Source organism: Rhipicephalus microplus, chromosome 5 (assembly GCF_043290135.1).
Source record: "Rhipicephalus microplus isolate Deutch F79 chromosome 5, USDA_Rmic, whole genome shotgun sequence".
Classification (NCBI taxonomy): domain Eukaryota; kingdom Metazoa; phylum Arthropoda; class Arachnida; order Ixodida; family Ixodidae; genus Rhipicephalus; species Rhipicephalus microplus.
Window position 1 is genome coordinate 95,610,529 of NC_134704.1, and position 20,868 is coordinate 95,631,396.

At 44.3% G+C, this 20,868-nt stretch overlaps 2 protein-coding genes across 2 annotated transcripts in view; one reads left to right on the plus strand and one right to left on the minus strand.

Annotated features, from left to right (window-relative positions):
- LOC119174311 (sulfotransferase 1A1) overlaps positions 1-5,505 on the minus strand; it is a 58,686-nt gene extending 53,181 nt beyond the window's left edge. Inside the window, exon 1 of the mRNA XM_075895791.1 lies at positions 5,460-5,505. Within this exon, the coding sequence (XP_075751906.1) occupies positions 5,460-5,490 (31 nt within the window). The 5' untranslated portion in view covers positions 5,491-5,505. The remainder of the gene's footprint in view (positions 1-5,459) is intronic.
- Positions 5,506-11,595: 6,090 nt separating this feature from the next.
- The window catches only part of LOC119174309 (protein SpAN), a 29,690-nt gene continuing 20,417 nt past the window's right edge, over positions 11,596-20,868 (plus strand). The window contains exons 1-4 of the mRNA XM_037425160.2: positions 11,596-12,103; positions 12,958-13,023; positions 14,158-14,323; positions 15,762-15,888. Of these exons, the coding sequence (XP_037281057.2) occupies positions 12,038-12,103; positions 12,958-13,023; positions 14,158-14,323; positions 15,762-15,888 (425 nt within the window). The 5' untranslated portion in view covers positions 11,596-12,037. The remainder of the gene's footprint in view (positions 12,104-12,957; positions 13,024-14,157; positions 14,324-15,761; positions 15,889-20,868) is intronic.

Sequence of the window (20,868 nt, forward strand, 5' to 3'; positions counted from 1 at the left end):
GCGTTCGCTGCTAGAAGAACCTCTCGCTTCCACCTGAGAGGGTCCGCAGCTTCGACAACGGTTCCGAGCGCCGCTGCCCACTCGGCCAACCCGTCGTACTCGTCGGACGCGGCATGGGGAAAATAAGCGCGCCTGAAGCATTCACGGAATGCCGTGGTGGCGTTCTGCGCCGTCTCGTTGGAACGGGCATCCATTCGTTCAAAGAGCATCGACCAAAGTTCTTTCGCCATGCGAGCTGCCAAGACTGGCAAGTCCATGACGTGCGATTCGCGCTTCCAGAAGAAGATGTGCGCGTAGGCTTCGGCGTACACGAAGATCTTCGAACCGCTTCGTGTCACGTGGGGTGACGACACAGCACTCTGGGTCTCACGCAGCTTGCGCGCCGTGCGCAGCCGGGCTATCTCGAAGTTGTAAGACCGTACATGAAGCAGGTTCCAGGAGAAAGAGAAAGTCATTCTAGGCGGGGGCTGGTCGATGACTCCAGGGACGTCGGGCAACTCTAGCGAGACATTGTTCAGAAAAATCACCGCGGAGCTTGCGTCGTCTTTCGAGGTGAACGAAGGGTTGGATAACGTTTGCCTCGTTAGTGTCTCCCTCACACGTGCGAACAGATTCTGCAAGTACATCTCAATCAAAGGGCTACTGACCACCTGCGCTCTGAATGCTTCCTCCACGAACGGGATCTTCAGCATATTTGCGAAACACTCTCGCCTGTCTCTTATTACATCATACATCGTGTAACTTAGCAACTGACCGTATAACTCTATGACGGTGTGTTGGATTACGAAAGTTGCACCCACAGAAGCGTCAGCCGCTAGACGCCCCAGCACTTTGTCAATATCGTTGTTCCCTTTCCGACGCTTTAACACTTGGACTCTGGGAAAAATTGGTCGCATAAGGTCATCCAACACGGCATTCCACCCAGCTGGATCAACGCCTTTGAACGGCGCTACGTTCGTTATGTTGACCTGTTCTAGGTCGGCTGGATTTTCGTCGTCGGGGTACTGAGGTGGTGGCAGTTCGAGGTTCTGAAGTCTAGGCAGCGTCTCGTTGCTGTCGGAGCCATTGTTTAGCGTTCTCACGACAGCGATCACGCAGATGCTACAAAGGTCCATTCTTTCCTGCACTGAGACACCTTGCCATCTCACTGTGAGTTCGGAAACGTCACTCGCGGAACTTCGGTTATTTTCGGTAAAAGACAAAGCTACTGGTGTGTTGAACCTGAACTCCATCAGGGCCATAAACTGGAAGATGCTCGTGAGGTTTTGAAGAGGCGTTCCGGAGCGAGAGAGGTTGGCGGCGGCAACGACAGCCCTGGTGAATTCGGGCAACGCTTGCTGGGGCCTCCAGTCTTGCGTGGCGCAGCTGCGCCCCAGAAGCCACAGTGTGATGCCGATGGACGTGTTGGCCACGTCCGGTAGGTTTTCGACGAGAGCCCACTCTATCTCGAGGCTTCGAAGACCGGGTGACTTCCGCGACGAATCGCCAACATGAGGGCCTTTCAAGCACACGAAGTCGTAGAAGCTGCCGCAAGGATCGACGCTGGTGTTGAGGTCGTCAAGCAAAAGCCTCGCCTCGTCGATGCAGCAGAAGTCGGACATTCCGACAAGCTTCTCCCCTCGCCTTCTGAAGATCAGTTGCATGACAACGAGAATGACGAAGAGTAGGCCGAATACCAGTATAGCCCGTAAGATAAAGGTGTCGCTCCGCTTTTTCACGAAGTGCGTGCTTTTCTCGTTAAAGGTTTCCTGCGAGTTAGTCGGAAGAACGTTCATGCCAGCTCGGTTGGCCTGCTGACAGTTGGTTGCGTGGGGCAAACCCACTACAACTACGCAGAGGCACATACTTTAATTGTTGGCTCTCATTCGCTCTGGGAAACCTGTAGAGGGTCGGATAATAAAAATAAAAGCATTAGCGTGTAGCAAAAAATAACGTTTTACTGTAAACGGCATGGTGTCCGGATAGGAAAAAGACTGTGCCGTATAATTGTGCAAAATCGTGATATTAGAGCAGTTATTTTGTGCTTCATGGAAATACATGTAACTTTACTTTATTCTTTTGTGATGTTAATAGGAATTTGAAACTTTTGCTTTGAAATGGCCATTCCTAGTATTTATTTGGTTTTTAATTATGAGCAACGTTTACGTTTCGGTATGTTTACTGTTTCTTCGCTAATGGCGTATACCCGACTTGCAATTTAAGCTATGATTTTAGTTGCAATAGAAGAAATCTAATTCATCTAATATTGTAGCATATGTCATGCAGTGAGGAAAAAATGCAAGGACAGCTATGATACTGCCTAATTATAATTCTGAGCGCAGCTGTATGGCTGTTTTAATTCTGCGATGATTAGAGGCAGACATATTGGTAGAGAGTTGCGTACCACGCCGCGAGTAGCGTGACTGTCGCGGACATTTTCGTGCAGCCGATTTCACTCCTATTGACACACTGAGCGTAGCACGATCGGGTCGCAAACCGAGAAGCTGAAAAAGACAGCGCCTATGCGCGTTCCACTGCATCCGCCGCAAACTGACCTCCGTTGATGCTGCGCTTTATTTTCATATGAGGCGGGGTTTTTTTTTATAAAATAGCCAAATGCACTCGATATGAAACTGATAAAAACGCACTTCTTTTTCCACTGACGATATGGTTGGGCCTACCCAAGTAACTTTTTTGCTGTATGTTCCTCTCCTATAAGTACCACAAATCTATATTGTGCCTAAAATCTACATAGACAAATATCGTCAATATTGTGGAGTAAAGTTTGTATTTGGCTGATATAGATTGAAACATTTCGTTTGGTCATGAATTAGCTCGCAAAATAAGTGTAAAACGGTTCGAATGAAGGGTATAGAAATATTTTGCGATAGAATTGACATCATATTTGTGCATCCACCAGTGAAGTGCTTCGACGCATAGGCGTAATGGTGATTACTAGACTTGAAAAGCGAGTGGTCCTTCGCGGCAATAGGAGCACTATTCTAGACTGTCAACAATGTTTTCTTATTTCTGGCATCTATTGAAGGCATTAAAAAGTGTTTCAGTTAGTTTTATGCCATGCCATTGCTCACCACTTCTTTCTTAGGAAATAGATAGATGCCCAATATCTTTATTTCATGCCAATTTTATTTGAAATATATTGTGTTGGAGTGAACGGAGGACAAGATACTGTTGCGCTAAAGTGGAAAAGAATGACAAGATACAAAAAGAAGTAGGCAAGTCAGCCTCTTACTTTTTACATTCGAGTTTTGTCATCCAACATCATGTCCTTAAGTAAATGCCAACTGGCACTAGAAACCCTAATTCTGGAACGTAAACACGATAGCAAAACAACTAAGACACGAATGAAACATCTTGGGTGGGACCATGTTGGTTGTTTTGATCATATTTGTTGGAGAAATGCTAGTTTGTAGAATATGGCTCACTTTGATTGAAACAGTTGGAGTACTTGGCTCATTTTTTATTAGAAACTGCCTTTTTAACCTCTTGTCACAATGAGGACTTGCCGCATTTTGGTTATAACTGTTCTATAAACTGAAAATACTTAGGCGTGCTTTACGTTCCAGAGAAATTTAGCCTAGCTTCGGTTTCCTCATTTGGCTCTTTTAGGGGAAAAAATGCTTCATATATGATATCAGTGCGCGCCCTCGCCGCATACCTTGGCGTTGACGTCATCAGTGACCACATGATGGCGCACGCACAACTGTGGCACTGATTAAGAAGTCCGCGCTAGAGATCTATCGAACTTTTAAGCAGAAAATAGCCAAGGAAAGGATCTATGATAATACTCGGGGTAGTTCTCTACTGTTTGAGGCCAGGACGGGAGTATTGCGAACCAAGACATATCGGGCCAAATACGAAGGGGTAGACACAGTATGCAGTGCGTAAGAAGAGGAAAAAAACTGCGGAACCCTTGATAATGTTCTGTAAAGGGCTTCACCCTGTAGTTCAGGTTGATGGCGCAGAGTTTTGCAAAGCACTGGGGTTTAGGGACAGTGAGGGCAAAATAGACTTTAAGCGGGTAGAATTAACTAGAAGGAGGTTATCTGATTGGTGGCTAAAGTCAAGGCACGAGTGAAAATTGAACCCTTCGCTGCAAAGTACGAATCCTCAACCTCACTATTTATAGAAAAAAAATATAGTTTTTGGTTCATTAAGTATTACGGCTTGGTGGCGCTAGTCACCGCCTGATCTAAAGGGTCCAGCCATATCCATCCATCCATCCACCCATCCATCCATCCGCTATAGTTACTGTATATGCTACATAAAGGTAGCATATACAGTAACTCTATGTGACGCCGCGGGTGGCCGTCGCGGAACCTGTCGTCTCACCACTGTCGTTCTTTCTCTCGCCAGTCTCGTTACCCCTTTTCGCTATCACCGCCATTCACCGTATACGCAGCGCCTCGCTCTCTTTCGTCCTCGTTCTCATTGCCGGTATATTCTAATTATGTGGATAATGACCCACTAATATGGCTAGTTCCTCCTGTAGTATTACTGCTTCGTCTAATCCCACCAAAAACTGGATATATCCGACGCGAATTCAGGCTCCGAAACCGAAATTCTGTGGATGCCACTTTCCATTTACATGTTTATGCGGATCGATGCGACGTACAGTTTGCCGTCAGTTGTGGTATCGCACCACCGGGATAAACCATAAAAATTATGTATATACCGGGCCTGACGAACAAGTGTTGAAGTGGGTGCTAGCTGGTAGAACTTTGTTGTAACAGCAGTAAAAAAGAACTGCAGAAAAGTAAAGACTCTTACTGGACAAGTGATGCGCATCATTCGAACAACTTTCAGTAAAATGCCAAAAACAAAAATTTTAATTAAACATATTTGACACAGACCGGCCTGACTGGGTAAAATTATACTAATAAACAAAAATGAAACATAAACTTTGAAAAAGCAGCAAACGCTACTAAGTGAGCGTACGATTGGTGGAACCCTCCTCAATAATGGTAAGCGATCTATTGAATGAGTGGTACTTGAACGCAGATAGCACAGATAGCCTGTTGCTTCTTACGATAAGGTTACACATCCGTTGCCTGCTGATCTGAAAGTCGGAACAACAGCGTGGTATCATGGCAGCCGCAACGCAGCCACATGAGTACAGTGTATAGAAATATGAGACGAAAGCGCGCACAGAGCTCGTCCTGTAAGCTTTTTTTTTTGTCGCGTCTTTTTTTTTTGCGATTGTATTATCAACTGGTGAATGAAGCCACCGAGATGAAGGGTTCTACGCTATAGGTGCACGGCCATTCTCGGAGACCGTCACTAAAAACCACCTTTTCTGGAAACAACCATATTATTTAACTGGCTACACGGAATCTTATAAACTGAAGCACAGCACAAAGGTGCAGCCACCCATATTTTTAACCTGAACGTGCGAGCATTGACAACCCAGTCTATAAGCGGCGTTTGACGGAGCCCAGCGGCAAAATAAGCGCGAATACCTGCATGCCTGCAATGAACAGTCCCCTGCATCTGTCTTCTGCGAGGCTGTTCCAGGAACCGGTTGCCAGGAGGGACGCAACAGGAGGTTACAGACTCGGCAGTCGACGCTCGCGCGTGTAGGTTAAAAAAAAATGGGTGGCTGTATTTCAGCATCACCAGCACTACGCCCGTTTCGACAGCACCTCGGACCACGATACCGCGACCACGTAGATGCCACGTTCACCTTTCATGCATACGCAGGTCAGTTTAAATTCTGCAAGTCCTTATCGAGTCAACAATGAGTGCTTATCAGCGCTTCCGTGGTCTCTCAATTAGGGGAAGCGTTTTCGTGATGGCATTGTTCCTTAATGACGCATTTTGTTGCTTGGGGGTGATGAAGAGGCAAATCTGGGTCTCGAAAGAAAAAGAAATTCAGCAGATCCCACTCACATACTTTGGTAATCGATCATATGCGAAGCATGTGGATAGAAGGTGACTGTGTTGTATATTTTTTTTATTTTGCGCTACCTTACCAACTGGCGCTAAAGATACGTACAAATGCACGGAAAAACATACGTTAGACAAATGCATATGTTTTATATACCCAGTGATTTACAGATGCGTAAAGATGCCAACAGCAACATATATATTAGTAGAGAGAGAAAGAGAGAGAGAAAACTTTATTTGCGCATAACGCGGAGCAATCCAAATGGTCGGGCCCCTATTCCATGTCTCCGCTGGCTCTAGCCATCATTTCAACCCGTTGGAGCAGCCAGCGCTGATCAACAATGGCCAAGCTGGACAGCAGCGCCTCCCATTGTTCCTCTGTGTTGTTCATGTTGTGGTGTTCTTCATTGTGATGCGTACACTCCCACGTGATGTGAAACAGAGTTGGTGTGGCCCCACACCACGGACATATATGTTTGTATGCTGTGGGGTAATGTATATTAGTAACATCAGATGGGGTAAGCTCACTTGAAGCACTGGTGCTCGCGAGGATGGTAGCCCTGGACACTTCTACATAAATCCATTTCAGCGGATGGCGCTTAACTCTGAATTGACGCTAACTCAACCTGACGGCTCTATTATACGTGTACGTATGTAAAGTTTATAAAATTGAATAGCCACTACTGCATTTACAATTAAAGTTTCACGATTAGTAATGTATGTTTGAAAAGTAGTTTCAAAAGTTGGCGTGCTATAGAATACTTGAAATTCCGCGCATATTGCTTAGTATCGATTTCTGCTGGGCTTACTACAATCATGCTGTGCATTGGTTGGTTCAAAATGGGAAATGTAGGTTTTTCTTAGCGCTCTCGCATTTAATTTAACAATGACTGGTCTGGTGGATATAAACTGTCAAACACTTGTGGCACATTGTCGCATACCTGTGGCACTTATCTGCCTGCGGGTATACGCGCCACACGTCTGGCGGAAAGGACTTGACGACATATCCGACTGGATAAGTTTTTATTTATGTCATGACCAGCCAGTCATACGCGTCAAACCATCTTACTTTCCCATGGTAAGTTTGGTTCCCCCAAGTTAAGGGGGTGAACGAACACGTATGCGTATAGATAGATAGATAGATAGATAGATAGATAGATAGATAGATAGATAGATAGATAGATAGATAGATAGATAGATAGATAGATAGATAGATAGATAGATAGATAGATAGACAGACAGACAGACAGACAGACAGACAGACAGACAGACAGACAGACAGACAGACAGACAGACAGACAGACAGACAGACAGACAGACAGACAGACAGACAGACAGACAGACAGACAGACAGACAGACAGATAGACAGACAGATAGATAGATAGATAGATAGATAGATAGATAGATAGATAGATAGATAGATAGATAGATAGATAGATAGATAGATAGATAGATAGATAGATAGATAGATAGATAGATAGATAGATAGACGGACGGACGGACGGATGGACGTCGAAATTTCCGGGGCCCTCATCTACGGCTTCTTCATAAGCATGGGGTGGTTTTAGGACGTTAAACCCCACATATGCTGAAATTACCGCCAGTTAGATTCTATTACGCAGATTTTGGAGTCATGTGAACTGGAATCACTTGAGGCACGAAGACGAAAGAACCGGTTGAAAGCTCTTTTCAGGATACTGCAAGGACAACTGAAAATTAACGAAGATTTGTACCTAAAAGTGCCAGGGAAACGAAGCAGTGGGGTTAATCACGACTGTATTTTAGTACAGTCGGATAGATGTGTTTTGTTATTTTTTTAAGCTGCGATCGAGCTTTGGAATGCGTTGCCCGGCATTGTAGTATATGCAAGCGATCTTTGCCAAGTCCCAAAAATTGTTGGACATGTATTTGAGTGATAGAGCTGCCAGATTATAAGCCTGCTGGTTTCCTTGCTTTGAATTTCTTCGTTTTCTTTCTCTCAGCTACGTTTAAGCCTTGTGATGCGTAGCCAAGCGTTGCTGTAATTGCAGGCAGTGTTTGCCGATTTGATTAAGTGTTACATATGTATTAATTGATAGCGCTACCACCTCACATAGAATGCATATTGGTTGGTTTGTAGTTGGTTGTACCCTGCAGGTAAGAGCCCTAATGAGAGGGCTGACAGTATTATGAAATAAAATTAAATAAAATGAATAAACTATCAATCAATAGTGCGTCGTAATTTCATCATAGGTGGCGGGCGCCTGGGCTCGTGGGCCTTCCCTCTAAAGACTCGCCTTCGTCGAGCCCGGTGCCGGCGTGGTCGGAGAGTGCGCTCGCGGCTGCATGAGCTGATGCTACAGCAGTAATCATCTGGAGAGAGCGATAGATAGGGAGACAAATCTTTATTTTTGTCCTTGCTGGGGTCGAGAAGTGGGGCCAGGAAACCAATACTATATACCGCAGCACCCCTGCCCCAGCAGGCAGATAAACTTCCCGTGTTGGTGGCGTCTGCGGCCAGCCAGTCTGCCCAGAGTTGCTCATCTCAGAACACACTGAGCAGCATGGCATCCCACTGCTCGGGCGTTATCCTAAGCGTAGTTTGTGTTTAGTGGCGTGTGTCAGTGCGGGGCAGCCCCGTGACTGTAGCGAGACGGCCCGCAATATTTGCGTTGTGGTGAATAAACGTCTCTGTATATGCGACTACACAGTGTGGGTGTGTGGGGAATTTTCGTGTCAGTAATAACCACCATGTTGACAACCAGTGCTTATTTCTAGCAACTTGTCAAAGGGTGAGTACTTCAATGATGCCCTGCGGTAAAGCATAACTTTGTTACACGTGACCATTCTGTTCTTCGCGTGGTCGCACCAGGACTCGACTTCCTCGTCCTCATCCAGCTGTACTCGTCGAGAGCGTATACCTACTCTGATGATGAGTGGCGCGCCTGGCGTACGATTTGTCGGACAGCGCTGTGAGCAGCTTTTGTACTCGACAAGGCCCAAATGGCCCGGAACCCAAGTGCGTGAACTTCGTGGCGACGAGATGTGGATGTGATTTCGAGTATGCGGTTCACTAGCGGTGAGATGAGGCCACTCGTGAAGTTGCGCATAGCTGTCTTGCAGTAGGATTGGAGGGGTAAACTCTGGAGGGCTGTGGTTGGCATACAAGTGCAGGCTGCTTGTTGAGAAAAAGTTGAGAAGCTGGCACCTAAATGTCATGTACCGAAGAATGGCGCCTATTCTCCAATTGTACATCTACTGCACAAAATGTGCATGCTAGGGATATTATCGATAGGTGCAGTTAAGAGACGCGATAACAGAATAAAATGCAATGTCGTTACACGGGTGTCGTGGTGCGTTATCTTTTTACCGAAGTCATTTATGAATGTGTTACGTAAAAGCGCCCTATTAGGTATAGCATCAACGCTATATGTTTTCTTACCGTTAGGGACACCTTAATTTATTTCCGCTTGGGGTCGAGTGTGGGATTACAACGTCCAATACGCCAAGTTTCACTTCTGCGTATGTAGCCATGGGCTGCCTTCTACATTGGACGTATTTTCGGAAAGAGAGTTTGCAAGAATCGGGAAGTCACGATTCCCAACATTATTAGGAATAGCTTGTAGGCAGAAGTTCTCACAGATCACGGTTGCAGCATATACATGAAACGCCTGTTCATTTATTATAACTTTGCCATTACTCAACAAGATGACAGTGTCAATAAATATCGTGTTCAGCTTCAGGAGCACTAGCTTTATTAATTAGTAAAACAAACAGAAGCGTTCATAATTAATAGCACGACCCATGGTTGTCATTGACGATAAGCAGGAGGAGGAGATGTTGAGGAGAAGAAAAGATGCTAATTCTGCATGCAGACCCAGCTGGGAGCACGGCTCAGCAGAACGTAATATATAAGGTCAGTTGATAAAACTGGGCGACAGATAGCATTTTAACCAGTTTTAACTAAGAAGACAAGCCTTATTTGCAGGAAGTGGAAATTACGCAATGCTTAAAGCGATCAAAGAGGCCACCGGGGCTTGTTGTTTTGCGCCTGCGCCACGACGAAAGCCTTCCGTGTCCACTTCCGCTCTCACCACCGCTTCCTTGCACGACGCTTTCCGCAGGGTTCCCCACCGAGTATTTATACTACGTTTCTTTATAAAGTGCAACTCTGCGGAAGCTATTCCAGAAGCTTGTTTAGCAAGACATGGGACAACACGAGTCCTGCGTTTGCCTTTCATCGTTGTACATGTTCGCGCGAGTCGAACGCGAATGCGTGCGCATAGCATCACAACATGCTACAAATAACCCTAAGAAGCAAAAGCAAATACACGCTATGTGATTCAGAGCAACTTAGTGCAGCTGTATAGGCTTCCAAACGGCGTCCAGTAGCGCCACGGCTCTTATCGTAACGCGGCGCCCCTGTATCGGTACAACACTGCAGCCGCTGTTACCGCACACGCGCAGAGCCATCTGATGTGGTGCGTCACAATGTAACTATTACCTACTAAGAATGGACAATGCCGAATTAAAGCGCATGCCCGTACACGTCCTTCTTTCCACCGCTTCTGAATCCAGTGACACAGCGTTTTCGCGGACAGCGTATATCCGCAGTAACGAATTTCTCGGCCGCGTGGGCATCGCACCCAAACTTGAGCTTAGCGCCGTCCACTGCTGACCATAAGGAGCTGCGTTGCTCGCCCTGGCCCGTCTAAAGTTCGATGACTTTGGCCGTTATAGGCACGCAGAAAAGAAAGACGCGTAATACTACAATCAGTTCAATCATGCTAGGAGGAAGACCCATACATCACACTCCATTTTTACCGGCCTCGTTTCAATGATGATTTGAGATGGGAAGCAGCTGATGGCGGAGTTCCATCTGGTGCTGTGCAGCGTGACCACCTTTACTGCGCATGCGCAGCATCTGGCCCCAGCAATGCCACAACAGGCTCACGCGCCAGCGCGTTCCACCCTGCGTAAGGTGCTGGGTAAGACGCTGTGGTCTCTCTCCTACACTCTCTCAGTAGTCACGTGATGGTGGTGGGTAACAAGATTCAGCAATAGGGGCAAATTGCCCTTTTTATTGGCTCACGAGTCCAGTAGTCTGTACAGTGCTGCATTATGTAGCTGCTGAAACAGAGTATCGTCAGAACGCGCTGACATGTGCTAACGCATTCTGGCATGCGCTATAGCGCGTGTGCAAGTGCTGTCCTCTCCCCCTTACACTCTTTCCGTAATCACGCGATGGCATTGGGGAACGAGATTAGGCAGACGCGCGGTGAGCCAACGTGTTCCCGCGTGATGTGTCGATTGACACACGTGCTCCAACAAGAGTTCAGGACGAGCAACAGCAACAGAAACTACAGTGGATTCAAGGTGTACTCTACCAGCAACGGTGTGCTAGCATCGGGCAAGGTGCCCACGATGAACAGAAGTCTACCTAAGCACTGCTTTGCATTCTTGTGATGGTCCCCTTTAGTGAGTAAAGGTGTAATTTCATTTGCTAGGCTGTGTGTTCTGGCGCTGCAGTTACACCGGAAAACTCGACTGCAAGGTGCCTATAAGAGGACCTGTTTATCTTCGAAGTATAAAAGAAAAAAAGTGAAGATATACCGGGTAATTAAATCATTGTGCTATTTTTTTGTTTCAATAAGTCTATTGCCGGAAGTGTGCCTAGACTTCAAAGGGTTGAACTTGATGCATGAAACGGAGTATACGTCGCCGTTTTATCACTTCCCTCTCGAGATGTCGCACGACAGCAGTAACTCCCCCTTATCGCCCACGTGTTTGCGGTCGTACTCTCGTGGTTCCGTCCACTCCGACTCAACGCTTCCTGCTGGAAACACATATAAGCTCGGCATCGTTTTACTGGGGTACTGGCACAGTATACATGCGGAACGCAGCTTTAAGCCACTGAAACGTTCACCCAGTCTGCAGCAGGCGGAAAGCCTGCCCCGTGTAAGGAAGTTCCATGAGCCGAAATTTCTAGTTATGCATGCGATCTATTAACAACTTACGGCAAGAAACCCATGGAAACTGTTGCACAGACTCATCGTCGGGACTAAGAGCTTTCTTCGGCAGATAATTCATTCATTCCGTGCTGGTGGCTTCCGCAAACGACGTCACTGCAGGTGAACGGCATCAACTGCTGGAACAGTTTCCTCAGGTGCAATGATACCGAGACGAACAACGCTTTTGTTCGCGCTGCTTGGACTGACATGTGCGCAGTATGAAGAGGTAAGAAACTCGATGTGCATCATAGGTAGAACCTTAATTTATCGTCATTGTCGACTACCATGCCGCTTACGACTGTTAGTCTCGCACCCACGAGATATAGCTGGTTTAATTGTGTATTTCGAAGTTCATGCCTGATAAAAAAAAGAAATTCAACGTTACCACTGTTTTCTCTTTCACAGTGATGAAAATTTGGTAAGGCGACTAAATCACACTCAACGAAATCTCGAGAAGAACTCTGGAGGTTTATCACCACGTACTTAAATCAACATTGCCCTGAGGGACCTACATTTATCGAGTAGTCATATGTGTGGATGGGATATATATACGCTTTTCATTCATGCACAAGTGCTAAATGAAGTGCACCTACAGTAGTAAAAAAGAGTGAAGTTTTGGAGCTAAATTGCTAAAGAAGCAGCTTTTGTCGTTTAGGAACTGTTGTTTGGTTGTTTATTGTAATCTCGTTCACCCAAATGCCACTCGAAGTTTTTTGTATGTACTCATTTGTGGAGACAGCCAAAAGCCAAGGCGAACATGGCAATTCTGTTCGCAGGGGGCCACTTTTTGCGGTACAGTACGAAGTGGCTACTGCGTTAACGAATATTACACGTAACGTTCAGTACTGCCTCCCAATGAGCTACCTTTGGCAATTTACCTTTCCCATTTTTGTTTTCATCCCTGCGCCTGTAACCGCCGTTGTTTCTATCAGCAACTGTTTATTTTCCTTGGTGTGGACAAGCAGTTTTAGGTTATGTCAATATCCATTTAGCTTCGTAAAGGTATCAGTATACTGCTGCGTTCGCCCCTCATTCTGCTCCAGATGCTCTTAATGTGATTTTGCGTTTCCCCCGATACAGTCAATTGAGCATCTCGTCTCTGGTCAGCCTGAGGTGCTTCAAGAACAAAAAGAGAAATCTGAAATGGTAAGTGGCTGAATAAATATATATACACCGCTTTTTAAATATAAGTGTCGGTGAAGTCTACACGACAATATATACGAGATAAAGCAATAAAAAACTATTTTAGGGTGCTCTCCAAATGGAGAGTTCAGTGACATGTAATGACATGTGTTGGTAAAGCTTAAGAGAAAACAGGCTGGCAATCAAATTTATCGCCAGCACACAATCGCCTAACTTTTTTTTTCGTCTTTCACAAAATTCAAGTGTCCCTCGGTTCTTTGTGTAATTTGGGCTTATTTGGAGAAGTTCATTGTGCTTATTTAGAGATATTTTATTGTACAATTTAGGTTATTCACCGGGCATTCGCGTAGTGGACAAATACGTGTCTACTACACGTGTACTGGGCATACTCTCGACGTAAAGAAACGACAGTTTGTAGGGAAACCAAGAGTGATGGTCTGTGAAAAATATTCTGCGAAAATTAGCAACATTCTGCGGTAACGTACAGCAAACCTATGCCACAACATTGGGAAAAGTGTATTCGCGCGAATCTAGTTGAAACAAAAGACTCGCTTAAGTTGGTAACTAGGACGTACAACATCGTCCTCACCAGTCTTCTTTTTTTCCTACTGCAGCTACCGTCATTACAGTAATTGTAGAGGTTTTGCCTTCTTCACCCACACTGACGTGTTTGAATAGAGCTTTTGCTCTCAAACTTTAGAAGCCTAGAATTCGCTGCCCGGAAGTGCTCGTTCACTACCACATCAAAAATTTCTTGAATGTTGATTTGTTGTTGTCGTCGTCGTCGTCGTCGTCGTCGTTGTTGTTGTTGTTGTTGTTGTTTTCACGCTCCTGCCATATTCTCGTTGGGGCTGCAGAATCTAAAAGTAAAATAAATAAAACCATGGCCTGATTATGAGGGACACAATAGTGGAAGGCTTCGTAAATTTCAAGCTTCTAGTGTACGTAAATTGAGGTAGTCGGGTCTCTACGTCTGCGTTCATCGAAATGAGGCCGCTATGGCCGCGACCATATTCTGCGACCTTCGGTTAATTATTCGAAAACCATAGCCACTGTACTACAATGACGGGTCAGAAACCACGTTTTCGTGGCTCGGCATAGTAATCTCGTTCGAATTGGTTACTTTGTCATACACAGTTTGAACGAATGTGGCAAGATGTTCAGAAGATGGATGGTGGCGAGGCTATGTACCAGGGTGATATGATGATGACCAAGAGTGACCTGATGGACATGTATGCCATGAGCCCCACTAAGAATGAAACCTGGCCCGGAGGCATGGTACCGTACAAGATTCACGAGAGCTGTGAGTATTGCGAGTGCGATCCGTAGGACGGAACAGCAAAAATATAGTGCTGATTGATGAATCCATGGTATATATCTGCCCGCTGACTGGAATCGCTGTTCGCTTTCCTGTTCATAAATGAAAAGAATAAGCACATATTATCAGGCCATTCAAGTTTTTTTTCGCAATTCTCGGTCTTAGTGTTTCCGAATAAAATTCTAGTTCCATCATATAACTAAAACATATAACTAACAAACCCTAGAAATTTTGCATTTTTCTCCTCATGCTAAACAAATGACTCTCCAAATTTTAGAAGGAAAGTGTAAATCATGTTAGCAGCCCAAATGAAAGCATTACGGACACTACACTACACACGCAAAGTGACCTGTCGTGGAGCTCAAACAGTTTATTACCTCAAGCGCATCTATAGAGCCCACACATCTTGTTTACGTACACCTATGCTTCACATTGCAGAAGCTTAGAGGGACTGTCTACCGCTTGGAATTTTTTTTATTCATTATAGCACAATTGAGAACATTGTTCATCACATCGAAGGAAACGAGCATGCTTTTGTCTCATAAAAAAGAAAATAAAATTATAAATTGAAGTTGAAAGTCAAGAAATAAATACCGCTAGCATCACCGAACAGCGATGTGGTCAATGTACTGGTAGGACAAGAAATTTTCACAGGTGGACTTGTTTCACTTAAAAACAAACATCTATATCTTCAAATTGCATTTTGAGCACTTGAGGCTGCTTTATGTTGCGCCAGAGACTTTTTTTTTATTTTTATTTCTCACGCGTTTAAAAGGTGCAGTGGTGCTGCCGGTGATGTGCTCACTTACCTGCATGGCATCCGACGCCGCTCAAAACAACAAGAATAAAGTGCATGCGTGCCTTAAACGACAACTAAAGTACTTGAATTTTTAATAAACGAAATTTGATAAAGCCTGCAAAAACCACACGTGGTTTCAGTTTCCGACATTCGCCGGCAGTACAATTCTCATCGCCTCCACCGACCAGAGTTGTGGGCATTCATCCCACCGATGAATGGAGACCGAACGAAGATAGAAAAATCGTTTTTGAAATTTCTACTTTTTCCAGAAAAACCACAGCAATATTAGACTCTTCAGATGGTACGCTTTTTATTGCGACACAAAACAGAAAAGCAGTGAATAACGGCAGACGGTTCTTTTAAAAGTTTAGTGACTGCAACCCAACAAGCGATCCAGGAACTTCTAGGATGGTAGCACTATAATATCAGAGAGGTATACGGCGGCGTCTTTAGTTTGCGAACATCTACAGGATTACTGAGTCAGTCTAGTGGGTAGCATTGAAGAAGTCGAAGGTTAGCAATTGAATTTTGTGCGACTGAGATATGTCCTTTAATTTTTATACGTCTCTAATTTACAATTTTGCGATTTGCGTTAATCAATGTGTCGCTGACCTTTCTGCGCAGTGTCCGACGAGGCGCACCTTATTCGGCAGGGCATTGCACATTGGATGAAAAACACGTGCCTTGTGTTCCGCGAGCTCGAGAAGGATGAAATAACCACAGACTACATCCTTTTCTTCAAGGGTGAAGGGTACGTGCACGACTGTTTTGCATGACACAAAAAGTATACCTCACATTCACATTTATCGTTTAACACGAAAGCGTTTTATGCCGGAGTCCACCGAGACTTCAGGGACGTATAAATGCGAAGCATTTCTTAGTGAAATTCGGCGACTTTGAGCGAATCTATCTATCTATCTATCTATCTATCTATCTATCTATCTATCTATCTATCTATCTATCTATCTATCTATCTATCTATCTATCTATCTATCTATCTATCTATCTATCTATCTATCTATCTATCTATCTATCTATCTATCTATCTATCTATCTATCTATCTATCTATCTATCTATCTATCTATCTATCTATCTATCTATCTATCTATCTATCTATCTATCTATCTATCTGTCTATCTATCTGTCTATCTATCTATCTATCTATCTATCTATCTATCTATCTATCTATCTATCTATCTATCTATCTATCTATCTATCTATCTATCTATCTATCTATCTATCTATCTATCTATCTATCTATCTATCTATCTATCTAGCCACCTACGACTTTCAGCTCTCCTGGCCGTTTCGAAAATGGTATCGATACCAAACTTGGTATAGCATAACATGAATGAATGAAGAACTTATTCGACTAGTCATAACATGAAAATCATCACGTGTATATCATGAATGCCGTGATTAACATTTCATGGTCCTGCAGATCTTGCAGTGGTTTCGTTCACATGGCATGTCGCAAAACTGGTATTTTATGGCAAGACTGCATGGCGAACACAAGCGACAGACCCTAACATGAAAATCATGACATGCGTGACATGTAACAACATGACTACATGCCACGCTCTTGATGCGCTCGCAGCTGTTTCGCGAGCTCCACATATACCAAATTTGGTGTAACGTTATATCAATGGATGACGAAATATATGACTGGTGCAAACATGATAATCCGGACACGCGTGTAATGTAAGAACATGACAACATACCACACTCATAGCGTGCTCATGGCCGTTTCGCTAGCTCCACATACACTAAATTTGGTATCAAGTGACATGAATAGATGATGAAGGTGAACGACACATCCAAACACGATAATTATGACACGAAAGTTATGTACGGCATCATTTACCTGCACCTCGTAACGTTGTGCTGTATTTAAAGAGACATATCAACATTTCTCATCCGTGCTTCACATGTCTTCGATTCGCTTTGTACGTGGAATCTGTCAATTTTTTTTCTGTGCGGAAAAATGAGCATTATCAGAAGACAAAAGTTCCATCAACGGGAATAGACCTCTCCCTGTTTGCAAACAGTGTGACGTCACTGCAGGCACCCCACCCCCCATACCCTCTCTCGGAGCAGGTGCTGGTTGGAAAGAAAGTTCCTCCGGCGACATCTTTCTGCATAGCGGAGCTGCATGTCTGCATTCATTCGACAGTAATTTCTACATTGCTATGTTCTAAAGTCGTAGCTTTGAAAGAAGGGTGTCACGAAAGGGTCACTGCTCAAATTTGCTCGTCGTAGTTGGATGGATGGAGAAACTTTGTTTAGCGCACTGAGAGACACTATTAGCACGCAGTTGGTTTCACCCACGTAGATGGCAGCCATAAAAAAATCTGATCTTTTTCGAAAGCGAAGGTTTTGAATACACATGGTTATTGACACTTTGAGAAATATTTGCATGGCATGGATGTAAATGTATTCAATTTCCATCGTGGCATGTGCAATGCAGTTTTAAACGAGGTACAGCATTGGCGGCAACATGGTTTTGAGCTGCTGTGCGCGACGTCATGGATAAGATTGTCACTAATTGCCCAAAAATCTCATCGGATGTGAATTAAAAAAAAAGAAACACTTTTTGACATGAGTCAGGCTGAGGTTAAGATATCCACATGAAAATCAAAGTGAAATTCTGCCACTCCGTTTCTCATTAACCCAGTGAAATGCCATGCGATGTAAAACCCGACATCTTAATAATATATATTATTATGTGGCACAGTTAGCTTGTTGAATTTGACACCTATAACGTGTTTTCGTACCTACATTGCTCCTTTAGGCATGATACACACTTCTAATGCAAATTGTAACTTCATAAGAATCGCGCCGTAAAAGTACAAAGTAGATAAGAAACGAAAATCTCCGCTTTTTCCGTCAACACGTATCAGGTATTCGATAATACGAGTTATAGCCGTGGTGAAACATATATGGAGATTCGGCAACGCTACAACATGCTCATAGCTCATGCGTAGTCGTATATATCACCCGGAGATCATGCACTTTTATTTTTCATCACGCCGCACATACGCTGAGATGTACCCACTCGCAGATGATAGCGTCAAATGTATTGTTACCTTCGCTTCAATGTCAAATCGTAAAGTTTCATCAACAACCGGTTACTGAAGCCGGCCCACAACGAATACCAGTGTTTTCGCAAACAGGATGCATCACGTTATTCACACTGCATACACCACGCACAATGTTCCCAGTTTCACCGTCCGTAAAGGTGTACCAATATTGTCGATGCCTTTCAACGCACACTACCCGCCACAGACAACACTGCACATTTTCGAAGACGATGTTGCTGTTTCTCGCACAGGCCGCCACGTGTGTTCACTTCTCCGAAATAGGCCAGCTACCCAACAAAGAAGAGTATATTTTACTCTTTTTTCTACTTCGATAATGCGGGACATGCTTTTCTAAAAAGTACAGTACTCCTGCTGGTTTTTTATATGGGTGACACTTGTTGGCAAAAAACACATATAATGGCAAAATGTTCGTCGAAGAACCACGCGAACAGTCGTAATGTAGCGTGGTAGAAAAATAAAACAACTAGGCGTCGCACAATGCGAGTTGCGTAACGAGTATATGGTTTAAAGGATTCCCGCCCATTACAAGTGGCTCAGCTGTAATTCTTTATCGTCTTACTAAAACTTGTTAGGCTATAGTTGGTTCAAGCCCCTTCTTGTAACAGAGTTTATTTTAGAATAAAGAGCTATTTTTATAAGCATACAGACATGTTACACTTGGAAGAAGCAAGAACACTGCAGCGCGAGAACTTTTGGAAGCGTATTTAATCATGCAAGAAAGAAAAAAAATGTAGGAAAAAGACTCCGGCGCGCGGAACCGAAAGTGGGATCACCGCGTCGTGAATGCGAGGCGTTAACCACTGAGCCACCGAAGGCTACCTCCTTGCAAGTTCCAATGGCTAGCTGTTTATATCTACCACTTACCGCTGTTGGCGGGCATCTTGGTGGGTGGGGAACTATCGTGTTTTCAGTATTATCAGCAAGATGGCGCAATAAGCGCGCGGCGGCTCTCATCTGTGATGCGTACTTTGGCCCGCGGAGATGAGGGGAGGGGACGATTTTTCGCGCGCCCTTATCTCCCGGTGGGGAGGATCATACGTCTTGGCTGGCGTTGGGATTGCACTGGAACGATTGTCTTGTAGTTACAGGGCACACAGAGGTCACTGCAATCGTTGCACAGGCTCGGTTTGCGAAAAGGGCGCGCTTTTCAGACACAGAAAAGTAAACGACTAAGTCGTTTATTTATTTATTTATTTATTTATTTAATTAGTACCCACAGCGCCCATACAGGCATTATAGTGGGGGGGGGGGTACAGAAAAGAACATGAAAATTGCAGGTTCACATAAGTTCACATAATTGCATTCACATAAGTAAAAAAGAGAAAAGAAGTAGATTTCCAAAATACAAAAACATACACAGTTGCACCGAGCACAGATGCGTCAGAAAAGTCATATGTATTAGAGAAAAAAAAATTGATGAAAATCTCATGATAATTAAAACAAAGTGCAGCATTCGTCTAGCACAAGGACAAATTAACACCAAAACAAAACAACATAGCTACCGTACAGATCATGGCGACTGCCAGGCGCACACACGTAGTCTACAGGGCTTAGCGGTCCAAAGATTCAATCATTTTTATTGCAGAAAAGAACGCATCCGTTGAAGAAATTTCTACAATTGTGGGAGGAAGTCGATTCCACTGACTGATAGTTCTCGGAAAAAAAGAGTTGCTGAAGGACGATGTATTACATTTATATTCTCTTATCTTGTGTTCATGATCTTTGCGGGCTGAAATGTAGTGAGGCCGGCTTATGTATACGTCACAGGGAATTCGAGTATGAGAATAAAATATGCTGTGCAATAGCTTCAGTCGAAACGATGCCCTTCGGTGCTGCAGAGACTTCCATTTTAACTTCAGCTTAGCTTCCGTCGCACTGAATTGTCTGTCGTACATAGGTGCATTAAACACATATCTCGCCGCCATAGACTGAACTTTTTCTAATCTTTCTTTATTTGATGATGTTGCAGGGTCCCACACACAACATGCGTACTCCAGTACTGATCTCACGTATGTTTTGTATAGTACCTCTCGGGTTTGCTGTGGAAAAGCACGTGTGTTTCTTTTTAAGAATCCTAAGCTCCGACAAGCTTTATTTACAGTGTAATCCACATGCCGATTCCATGATAGAGAGGGGCAAAAGAAAACACCTAGGTATTTGTATTCGCGCACCATTTTTACCGGAGAGCTGTTTATTGTGTATTCAAATTCACCTGGGTTTCTTTATTCACCTGGGTTTCTTTATTCGCGTTAATGAGGAATCTGTGACTTTAGGTACGTTTCGTGTGTCCTTTGTGCGTGAGAAACGCGGGACACGTTTCTATCTGCTTGCCCTTCTGCGCGTGACCTTCCAATTAGTTGCTATCGCGTTTGTTGCTTCCCCTTTGCGGCAAATCTATGACTTTCGGTTTCTTTCAAAAAGTCGGTTGCAAGTAGACGCTCTATACTGTTCTCCTTTCTTTTTTCGTCAACGTGGGTTGCGTCCGTTACCCTCTCTCTTCATCGTCATCTGCCAAAGCGTTAACAGCGCACACATAATGTCTTACAGATCTAGGGCGGGTTCCTCACTTCTCCGCGGAATGCTGAATAGTGGCTCAGTGGCACTTCCCCGGTTAGCAAATTTATGGTGA